Source organism: Trichosurus vulpecula, chromosome 6, assembly GCF_011100635.1.
Source record: "Trichosurus vulpecula isolate mTriVul1 chromosome 6, mTriVul1.pri, whole genome shotgun sequence".
NCBI classification, from domain to species: Eukaryota; Metazoa; Chordata; class Mammalia; order Diprotodontia; family Phalangeridae; genus Trichosurus; species Trichosurus vulpecula.
The window spans coordinates 266,316,243-266,328,268 of NC_050578.1; the positions used below are offsets into that span (position 1 = coordinate 266,316,243).

A 12,026-nucleotide genomic window follows, 5' to 3' on the forward strand; every position below is an offset into this window, starting at 1 on the left:
ATTTCATACAAGTCTTTCCATGTTTTTCTGAGATCAATGAACTCATCATTTCTTACAGCACAGCAGTATTCCATCACGATCATATACCACAACTTGTCTAGCCATTCCCTCACTGATGGGCGTCCCCTCAGTTCTCAGCTCTTTGCCACCACAAAGAGAGCTGCTGCAAATATTTTAGAACATATAGGTTCTTTTCCTTTTTCCCTGATTACCTTGGGAAACAGACCTAAGAGTGACGTTGCTGGGTCAAAGGGCATAACTCAGGATTGCTCTCCAAAATGGTTGAAACAGTTCACACTTCCACCAACAGTGTATTAATGTAGCAATTTTTCCATATCCTCTCCGATATTTGTCATTTTCTCCTTCCATCATTTTGATAATCTGATAGGTGTGAGACGATATCTCAAAACTGTTTTAATTTGCATTTCTCTAATCAATAATGATTTAGATATAACAATTTTGATATTTTGATATATGATTTTGATATAACAATATATAATTTTGATTTCATCAAAAAACTGCCTGTTCATGTCCTTTGACCATTTTTCAATTGGGGAATGACTCATATTCTTATAAAATTGACAAAGTTTCCTATATATTTGAGATATGAGAACTGTACCCAAGAAACAGTCTATAATTTTTCCCACAATTTTCTGCTTTCCTTCTAATCCTGGCTATATTAGTTAAATTATCCATTTTATATTCGCATTTGATGTAATCAAAATTATCCATTTTACACTCACAACTATCTCTTGTTTATTCATAAATTCTTCTCCTACCCATAAGTCTCCTAGGTAATGTGTTCCATGTTCTAGTTTTCTTATCTCTCTCTTTATATCTAGGTCATGTGTCCATTTTGACCTTATCTTAGTAAATGGTGTAACATACTGGTATATACCCAATTTCTGCCAGACTGTTTTCCAGTTTTCCCAACAGTTTTTTAACAAAAAAGTGTATTCTTATCGTAAAAGCTTAAATCTTTACTTTTGTCAAACACAGGATTACTATAATCATTGACTACTGTGATTTGTATGTCTGCTCTGTTCCACTGATCTACCTTTCTGTTTCTTAAACAATACCAGATAGTTTTGATAATTACTGCCTTATAGTATGGTTTAAGATATGCTATGTTAAACTTCCTTCTTTTAATTTTTTCATTAATTCTTTTTATATTCTTAACCTTTTGTTCTTCCAAGTGAATTTTATTATTATGTTCTCTAGCTTGATAAAATAGTTTTTTTGGTAATTTAATTGAGATAGCATTGAATAAGTAGACAGAGACTTTTAAAATTTTGTTTCTATCTCCTTAGCACAGGGCTTGGCAAATAGTAGGCACTTAATAAACAATTGTCAATTACTCATCTGTAAAACAAGTGGGGTTAGACTTTGTTGTTGGTCACTCACGCTCAACTCTTTCTGACCACATTTGGGATTTTCTTGGCCAAGATACTAGAGTGGTTTAGCCATCTCCTTCTCATTTTACGGATGAAGATACTGAGGCAAACAGGGTTAGATGGCTTGCCCGGGGCCACACAGCTAGTAAGTGTCTATGGTTGTATTTAAACTCAGGCCCAGTGCTCTATCCACTATGCCACCTTGTTGGCCCATGGTTAGACTAGATGTCCTCAAAGGAATATACCCAGCACTATAATCATTCTGAAGGCAGGGCCCACTTTATACCCCTTTGAACCTTCCTTGGTCTCAAGCCCAAAGTCATTGGGCCTTCTCTCATTGAACTAAAAAGTCTTCTGGAGAGATAAGAGCGGTCTTTGTTGCTTGACCCAAGTCCTTCAGTTGGTTAGACAGCAGGAGTTACTTCTGAACCAGAGGGGCTGGCAGATGCTGCCAGTAGAGAGGGTTATATCTCATTCTCTGGGTATTTATTAGACAATTAGTGTTTTAGAAGGTTTTCTTCCTCAGTAGCTCCAGAGGCTGGTACTCGCTCCATCAGCCTGAAGGAACCCTTCTGACCATATGTTTTCAGTGTGAAGGAAGAGTCTGGGCCTTCTCTGAGACCCCTCCCTCCAGGTGTCTGACCCCAACTTTTTCAGGAGAGCCAAAGCAGAGTGTGAGTTTCTCCAGGAGAACATAAACTCTTTGAGGGCAGGGGCTGGTGCCTGGTAGGTGCCTAATAAATGTGGGCTTTATTGAATCGAATCAGAAGGCCTGGGTTCAAAACCTGCCTATGCTACTTATTATTTGATGATCATGAGACATTTGGTAGTACAGGGAATAGAGAGCTGGGCCCGGAGTCAGGAAGACCTGAGTTCAAATTCATTCTCAGACATTTAGTAGCTGTGATCCTGGGGAAGTCACTTAACCTCTGTGTCAGTTTTCTCAAATGTAATATGGGGATATCAGCACCTACCACACCAGGTTGTTGTAAGGCTCAAATTGGATGATATTTGTAAAAACTGTTTAGCATAGTCTGATATATAGTTGATATTACACAAATGCTTATCTCTCCTCCCTCAACCCCACCATAAACAACTCACTTCTCCCTCTCTGTGCCTCAGTTTCTGTATCTGCAAAATGAAGGAATTAAACTAGATGGCCTCCAAGGTCCATTACCACTTTAATTTCTATTTTTCTATGCATATGAAGCCCTATGGTATGGATCTCAGTTACCTCATCTGTAAAATGGAGACATCTCTTGCCTAACTTACATGGTTGTTGTGAAATTCAGATGAGATAAAGGCTGTACATAAATACTTTCCTCTTTTGGTTTGAGGGAATAGTGCAGGAAGCTTCTGTCCAGCCTGAACCTGGGTTCTAAAAGGCTTTCAATTTCATTTTTTTCTGTGACTCACAGGCCCTTCAGACACTACAACCCTCTCTGGGCATCCTTGGTCCCACCCATCCCTGCCACCAGCACACACAGCAAGATAATTCATGGCACGGAGTTTTCTGAGGAGGAGACTAGAACATTTGTTTCTAATATACCATGTCCCCAGATGGGCTCCTGCCTTCCCATGACTCCTCCTATGGCCACATGAAGACACAGACGTCACAGGAGCCAGAACCAAGTTGGCTTCCTGGGAGAAAAATTGAACACCACAAAGTCACAGAATCATAGGTTAGAAGAGATTTTTGGAGATCATTCTCCTTTCCAACCACTCCATCCCATAAAGGAGGCATCTGAAACCCAAGGAAGAGAAGTACTTTGGGATTACATGGGTTTTAGAACTGGGGAAAGTGGGGGGGACTTAGAGACTATTTAATTCAACGATCTCATTTTAGGGGCAAAAATGGAGAGATCCTGGATTTGAACCCAGGCCTTCTGGCCTCAGAGACAAGGCTCTTTCTATCATACCACATTGTTTCTCGAAGGTCACACAGCTATCAAGTGGTAGAGCTGAATGTGAACCCAGGACTTCTAGGGGCTCTTTTATTCTTACATTGAGGCCATGGTTCTGCTAGTATGAGCAAGCTATTACTGATAGTAATGAGGCTGCTCAGTGAGGCAGTGGATAAAGCACCAGACTGGGAATCAGGAAGACCTGAGTTCACATCCAACCTTGGACACTTACTAGTTATGTGACCTTGGGCAAGTCACTTAACCTCTGCCTGCCTCTGTTATGTCACCTGTAAAATGGGAATAAATATTATCACCTAATTCCTAAGGTGGTTATTGTAAGGATCAAATGAGACAAAATCTCTAAAGGGCTTAGCAAGCTTTAAATTCCCATGTGAATTCTAGCTATTATCATTAACTTTCCCTGAGATTATGTCCAATTTATTCTACATATATATCTTATGTGTATGTAATTGTTTTCTCTCCCATTAGACTATGAGCCCCTTAAGAGCAGGAATTATTTTTGCCTTTCTTTGCATCCCCTGGCTGTCTGGCTTACAGTAGGCGCTTAACAAATGGTTACTCAATCTGACATTTATGTAGCACTTTAAAGTTTTGCAGAGCATTTGAGGTACATTGACTCATTTCACTCACAAAACAACTCTGAGAGTAAGTGCAATTATGCCCATTTTACAGATTGGTCAAGCAGCAGTTATCAAATCTGGGTGAAAACCCCTACTCTGATCTTTACTTCCCCCTTGACCTTAGGCAAATCACTTAACCTCTGTAGGCCTCAGTTTCCTCATCTGTAAAACCAATGACCTCTGAGGTCCTTTATAGCATTATATGACCTGTGGTTGACCCATATATGGGTCTCATGGGACTCACCTTCCTGAGTTCGAATCAGACACTCCCTCAGACAAGCACTTACTACCTGTGTGACCCTGGGCAAGTCACTTAATCCTGTTTGCCTCAGTTTCCTCATCTGGAGAAGGAAATGGCAAACTGCTCCAGGATCTTCGCCAAGAAAACCCCAAATGGGGTCATGAAGAGTCAGACACAACTGAGCAACAAAATAGTATTATCATCTCCATTTTATAGATCTGAGTACGACCCATATATGAGCCATTGAGGAAACTCCCACTATCAATGTAGATGGTCATGTCTATCATTTGTGTGATGGAGGTGCCTAGAGCGGAGGTGTCAAACATGTAGGCCAAGTGGGCCCAACCAGATTAAAAAGTAATTGGGAAATACTTAACAAAATAAGTAAGAATACAGCAAAACATAGACAATGTTCATTTGTGGTTTTCTAAGTCAATAATGGGCAAGGATCCACTGGAGTTTGATATCACTGGACCTAGACTACAGAAAGCTTAAGTGCTTGCCTAGGGTTACACAGCCAACGGCAAGTGTCAGAGGTAGGATTTGAACCCAAGCTTTCCTGCCTCTCTACTAGGCCATACTACCTTTCATACACAAATGTGTATATAAAATAGTTCACTTCTTTTGGACTTGGCCTATTATTTCACTGGGGCAGAGAACTCTCAATAAGGGTACTCCCTCCACCAATGCTGATCTCTTCCTCTTTGGCACCTGACAGTCTTAGAGAAGTCACCCAGGTTAGGGGACTTGACCAGGGTCACACAGTCAGTATGTGTCAGAAGTGGGATTTGAATATGGCTCTCTGTGACTCCAAAGTCATTTCCCTAGGCACTACATCATTCTGGCTTCTCACACAAAACAAATGTAAGGCAATTTGGTTTAAGGAATAAAAGCAAATGGGGGGAATCAGAAAAGGCCTTGTGTGGGAGGTGGGTAGCACTAGGTAAACTTTGAAGGAAAGTAGGGATGAGGAAACTGAGGCTCAAAGGTGAAGTCTCCTTTATAAGGACAGCTAGTAGGTGTCCAAGGCAGGACATGCACCTGTGTCTTCCTGATTTCAACTCAGCCTCCTGTCTACTTTATCTCCTACCCTCACGCTGTCTGTTAATAATCTATAATAAGAAGACACAGAGAGGCAATCTAACTAAAAGATACAAGGAAATCCTTGTTCCCAACCTCTCTCCCTGACCATCGATTTCCTCTAATATTATATTTCCTATTCCAAAAAAGGTAATTTAGGTCTGGAGCAAATTCAGGGTCTCTCCTTCACTTTCACTGACTTGAGCATTTCTCCTGTCCTTATTCTTTTGAGTTCCATCATCCCTATTCTTTCCTTTTTTATTGGGGATGAGGAGGGGAGGAGAAGGAATTCAATTTAAACCAACAAAAATTAAGCAATTGTTACTTGAAAAGTCCTACACGCTGATCCAGCTACCCATAAAATCAGTGGTATAAGAATTACCAGTCAGGCAGTTAGGCGGAGAGGGTGTTAGGTCTGAAGTCAGGAAGACTCATCTTCCTGAGTTGAAATCAGACACTCCCTCAGACAAACACTTAGTACCTGTGTGACCCTGGGCAAGTCACTTAATCCTGTTTGCCTCAGTTTCCTTATATGGAATAGGATCTGGAGAAGGAAATGGCAAACTGCTCCAGCATCTTTGCCAAGAAAACCCCAAATAGGGTCATGAAGAGTCAGACACAACTGAGCAACAAAAAAGAATTATCATCATTTTATAGATCTGAGTATAGAACTGAGGTTGGTAGTGTTAGAACCAAGACTCAAACCCTAGCGTGTTCCAACTTCAGGTCTGCCTCTCCTTCCACCAAACCCTGACTGTCTCTCTACCTGAAGAATAGAAAATACTGGTCCAGAGAAAGTAAATCTAGGTGATAATGATGTGTATGATGACAAAAGATCTGACCAAGGCTTGTGGAAATAAGAAACATCCCATTTTACTTCTTTGCCCACCGATACCCCCCTTCACTCCTATTCTTTCTGGCCCAAAATGTCAGGAGGGAACAGGTTCAGAATCTAAAATGAGGTTAGAGCCTGCGGCTGAGCCTAGGAGTGCAGAGGGGCCAGGGTACCCTCAGCCAGGGTCTCCCTGGTGACTGGCAGCAATGAGGTCACAAGTAGTGGAGCTGGAAGGCACACGAGGGAGGGAGAGGACAAGGCAGGCAGAGAAGGCAACTTCTAAGCAAACAAAGCTCTTCAGCACAGGAAAAGGTCTGCAGAGTTGGTGAGGCAACAAAAAGAGGAAGAAAGATGAGGAAGGGATGGTTCGGGAAGAAAGGGAAGGGAGGCAGAGTCACCTCTGGGCAAGTTACTCCCAGTTGCCTATTGTTTGGGCAGTTTTGTTTCAAGCTTGAAAGTCTGTTTGGTGGATGGGGAGGTAATGTCCTTATCAAGCTGCCAGTGTCTACCACCTAGGACCTGGTGTATCGTTCAGGTACACGGCTTTGTCAAGCCCTGGCACAGAAGAAAAGGCAGGTAGACAGGATCAGAAAGATCTGGATTAGAATTCTGCCTCTGGAAAGCAGTATCTGTGTGGCCTTGGCCACCTCACTTAACTTTTTTGGGCCTCAGTTTACCTATCTGTAAAATGAGGGGGGTTGATTAGATAAACTCTAAAGGGTCCAACCAAGTCTAAATCCTATGATCCTATATGACTCTAATACAAGGGGTTCTAGCCTGATGTACTACTGTAGCCCCTGTGGCTGGGGAGGTTGAGGCTAGTGGACGGATCTCCCAAGGCCCAGGGCAGTTACATGCCTGGGGGACATAACGTCACCAAAATAGTAAAGATTCGGACTCGGGTCCTCAAATTCCAAATGGACTGCTGAACCACAATGAGACTTAATTTCTTCATCTGTCAAATGGCGATTAAACAAATGGAACAAAACACTTTCTCTACTTTATCTCACAGGGTGGTTATGAGAATCATGGGAGATAATGGATGTTGAAAGCACTTTGAAAATGATGAAAATAAGGCGCTATTTTTAGTTACATTTGAAGTTGGGCTTTCTTTCTCCTCCATCATGCCCTTGGGTGGGAGCGTTCCCCAAAACTTACTGAGTGTGGAGCGTGAAGCTCAGGCAGGTGGTATTGAAACCTTCAGATGAACACTGGATATGGATTCTTCTTACAGAGGCCCAAGGAGCATGTGCTGCTCACAGTTTGGCCTTCCTTGTTGCGTCCTATGTATAGTGTGTATATATATAATATATATGTATATATATATATAAATACACACAAACACACACACATAGACATGTATACACACATGCATACATATGTAGACATGGGCATATACATAGATACAATGCAATATACACACATGTGTATGTATCTATATGCATACATATCCATAACACATACATGCATATATGTATGCATATCCCCTTTCTGTGCCTACACATATAAGCTGCCCCCCTCCAGGGTGGCTGGCATGTGCTCCATCTCCACCCCTGCCCGTCAAAATCCCAAGGTTCAACTCAAGTGTGACCCATCAGGCATCCCCAGTGAGGAACTCCTTCTAACAATGTAGGCTGGCCTGTCCTAATCTACCTGGTTGTTGGCTGTGGGTGGCTAGGCTCTCTTCTCTTCTCCCTCTACACAGCCTCACTTGGGGATCTCATCAGCTTCTACAGATTCAATTATCACCTCTATGCTGATGATCCTCAAACCAACTTATCCTGCCCTAACCTCCAGGCTGACCTCCAATCTTGAATATCCAATTGCCTGTCCTATGAACACTTCAACTCAGCACATCCACAAATGAACTCATTATCTTTCCCTCCCAACCCTCCCCTGTTTCTAACTCCTCTATTAGTCATCCTTGGTCCTCTAGGCTCACAACCTAGGTGTCATCTTCATCTCTCTCTCTCTCTCTCTCTCTCTCTCTCTCTCTCTCTCCCTCTCCTCCCTCCCTCTCCCCCTCTCTTTCTCCCTCCCTCCCTATATCATTCCATCTGTTGTCAAGACGTGCCAGTTTTACCTTCTAATATCTATCCTATATGTCCCTTTTCTTCCTCTTGACACTGTCACCCTCCTGGTGCAGACCCTTATCACTTTATGCCTGGACTATTGCAATAGACTGCTGATGGCTTTGTCTGCCTCAAATCTGTCAAGGCCATCTTCCTAACAGTCAATTCTGACCATGTCACCCATCTCAGATAAACTCCAGTGGCTCCCTGTTGCCTCCTGGATCAAATATAAAATCGTCTCTTTGGCATTCAGAGCCCTTCATAACCTGCCCGCGCCCCTGCACGCTCTGATCACTGATGCTGCAATAGAATGTAAGTTCCTTGGGAGCAGGGACCAGTCAGTTTTGGGTTGCTGATCCCAGATGCAGCACAGTGCTTGGTACATAGAAAACATCCAATAAATGCTTGCTTAATAAGATACTGGATGTCAGTGCTAGAAGGGACCTTAGAACATAGAATGCCTGTGTACGTGGTATAGACCTCCCAGTGAGATGTAAGTTCTCTGAGGGTGCCATTCTTTTGTCTGGATGTACTCAGGCCCAAACAGAGAGCCTGGGATAGGGACTTGGACCCTGTGATTTCATTGGCAGAGGGAACTCAGGGTGGGGAAGCTCTCTCTTTCAAAGCAGGTCAACACTTGCTCTGGTGCTGAGTCTGTGAAAGTTGCCTAGGGTATTGAGAGGAGGACCACGCTCTTGAACCCAGGTTTTCCAGGCCCCAATGGCAGTCCTCTTATCTGCACTGCCTCTCCTTGCATGTAGTAGGCGCTTAATGCTGCTTGAATTGAACTGGATCACATGTCAAAAGATGTAAGGTAATGGAATAGCATGTCAGATCTCCAAGGGGTCTTAAAAGCCAGCTGGTTCAACCTTATTTTCCCATGGAGAAAATGGAGGTTCAGGAAGGAGAAATCATTTGTCCAAAATAACACATCAATCCCCTGACAGATGGATCCAGCTTTAAGGTTAGAAAGTAGGCTCTTTCGAGCCTACTGCCTGCCCATCATTCTTTGCTCCCTGATGGGGAGAGTAGGGAACGTTGCTTAGCTCTGGAGTGAAGGCACGATTCATTGACCTGAGAGTTTCTCGATCTCCTTGTTCTCTTCCCCTGTCCTATGATGGAGCTTGGGTTCCTCCAAAGAGGACAAAATGAAGTACCTACTTGAAAAGTGCTATACCCTAATTCTTACCCAGAATTCTGCAGAGTAAAATCCTAGGAGTTATGGCTGGGAGTAGTGAGCCCCACAGCTCAGTGGAGCTACATGGGCTGAAGAGGCGGGTGCTATTTTGATATAAAAATCCTACACCTCTAAGTTTATTTTGAGCTGAACTGGAATCCCCTGTTAAATGTCTCCCCATCTGCCTTCTCCCAGACCTGACACCCCCCCCATTCCTCCCAGTTCCTGCCTCACTAAACAGAGAGAGAGAGAGAGAGAGAGAGAGAGAGAGAGAGAGAGAGAGAGAGAGAGAGAGAGCAGCACACACACCCCAACCCAGACACACACAATCTTTTGCCTCCCTGCCCCCCACAGCTAGCTCCGTCCAAATTGCTAGGGCTGTGGGCTTTTCTTAATCCCTCTGGCTCAGTCCTTCCACATTCCTGCTTCTTATCCCCTCCCCACCACCAGTCTCCCTTCTCCCTTCTCCAAGTGCCTCCTCCCCCACGCCCTAGACAGACAGACACACACACACACAGAGTCTATCCCCTCAGGAAAAGGGTGTCAGGACCCTAGTAATTGTGGAATCTACCCCAGAAACCTAAAACCCATCCAGTGTGTGTCCTGGCTGCAAGGTGCTTGCCAACCAGAAAAACAAAATGAATAAGAAAATTCCCTTCCCATGACGATCCTAATTAGTACGCAGGATTTGGGGTCTTTCCAATGAGTACAAGCATGCCGTGAGCAGACAGCTGTTCCTTGGCCTTCTGGGACCCTCCTAATCATCCTCTCCACAGCACCAGCCCTCCCTCCCTCCCTCCAGCAGCTGGGCTTCCCAGTCTCCTAAGTTGCCCTGGGCTGCAACCTCAGGCAGAATTCTCCCACAGAAGGGGCTAAGGGAGGATTACCCCCTTAGTCCTCTAATTAATCAGCTAAACCTTGTGAACCATGCAGAGCCCCAAAGAGCCAGGCTTGGGCAGAGCTCCCCAGCCCTGGTCAGTCCCCATGCCCAGCAATGCAGCTCCCTCCTGACCGACGGGATAGCTCCCGGTCCTGCTCAGTCTCGGATTCTGCCAGGGATTTGGCACAGATTCTCCAAGTTGCCAGACCCCCAAGTCCCCGGCCCCAGCCTGAAGGTTTACTCTCTACTTTCCCTCATCCAGTGACTTTTCCTCAAGCAAACTTGTCATCTGAAGGATGCTCATTCCCTGAAAAAAAAAAAAACCCATTTTCTCCACTAAAAGAGCAGGTCGTATTCCTGGGGGAATGGAGAAGGGGCGATACCCAGGATCTTTCTCTGAAAGAATGTGCCTCCTGCTGCTGCTGCCAATCCCCATTTGGAAAAGTGAATAAGATTCCCTAGCCTGGCATCCCTCATCGGCCTTCCTCCTCTTTCCTCCTCTGCGCCCTCCCCCCTCCCCTAGCTCCTTCCCCCACCTGCTCCAGGCTGCGCTTCGGCACTCTCGGGTGCTGAACCCCGGCCCCTGGGCGCGGAATCCCGAGGTTTCCCGGGTATTCCATCGTGCCTCCTCTGGCCAGGCCCCTTCTCCCCGAGAAGCCCCGGAGGAAGAGCCCGAGGCTCCGGGGAATTCCATCTTCCCCTAAGTTTGTCCCAGACCCGGGAGCCGACAGCAGGCAGGGCTGGTGGAGTCCAGAGCGGGGCGGAGGGCTGGGGGGCCAGGGCTGTCACGGCGCACGGAGGTGGGGCGTCAGGTGGGGGGCGGCCGGAGGGGGCAAGAGGGGAGGGGCAGTGCCAGCTAGGGGACAGGAGGGGAAAGTGCAGTGCCAGCTGGGGGGCGGCCGAAGGGGGCAGAAGGGGAGGGGGCAGCGTCAGTTGGGGGAGCAGGAGGGAAGGGGCAGTGCCAGCTAGGGAGGGGGCAGCGCCAGAGAAAGCAGGAGCAGAGGGGAGGGGGCAGCGCCAGCCGGGGAGGGGGCAGGAGCGGAGGGGGCAGTGCTAGCTGGTGGGGGGGGGCAGGAGCAGAGGGGAGGGCTGGCAAGGGAAGGGGGGGGGTCTCACCCGTGTCCTGCCGGAATTGGTGCATGGACTGCAGGTCGATGATGTAGGGCGACAGGCGGCTATCCACCTGGCCCAGCACCACGCTGCCGCCGCCGGCGCGAGGCCCCCCGGCCCGGATCACCGCCTCGATGTGGTGGCTCACCGCCGGGCTGTAGGGTCTCCAGCGGCCGTGCTCGTTCAGCCATTCCCAGACCACCACAGCCGAGGCCAGCAGCATGGCTGGCGATGTAGGGCCCGTGGCCGCCGCCGCCGCCGCCTCCGCGCAGCCCCCCGGGAGCGCCTGGGCTGGGCCGCCGGCCTCAGCTCCTCGCCACGGGCCCCGGGCGCGCCCCGCATCCACCCGGGCCGCCGCCGCCCGCCGCCGAGCTCCACCGCCCCGCGGGGGCCAGAGGCTTCATGCAGATAGCCGCCGCTCGGCGCCGCGGGCCCCGCCTGGCCGGGTCCCCCGGGGGCCGCGGCTGCAGGGCCGGCGGGCCGAACCCGGACCGGGCGGGGAAGCTGGGGTCGCCGTCAGTCCGGCGGCTCGGAGCGGGTTCGCGCGGGCGCTGCAGCCGCCGCGCTGGGGCCCGGGCACCAGTTGCGCCTCCTCTGCGGATGCCCGGCCGCCGGGGATCTCGCCCAGCCGGCCGGCTCCCCAGTGCATGCTCCGGCGGCCGGGGCGGGGTGGGGGCTGGCCACCCCTCCCC

The 12,026-nt window shown here is 47.4% G+C and overlaps 1 protein-coding gene across 1 annotated transcript in view; it reads right to left on the reverse strand.

Moving 5' to 3' along the window:
- Positions 1 to 11,557, reverse strand: part of DTX4 (deltex E3 ubiquitin ligase 4) — a 34,484-nt gene extending 22,927 nt beyond the window's left edge. The window contains exon 1 of the mRNA XM_036763940.1: positions 11,341 to 11,557. Within this exon, the coding sequence (XP_036619835.1) occupies positions 11,341 to 11,557 (217 nt within the window). The remainder of the gene's footprint in view (positions 1 to 11,340) is intronic.
- Positions 11,558 to 12,026: the final 469 nt, after the last annotated feature.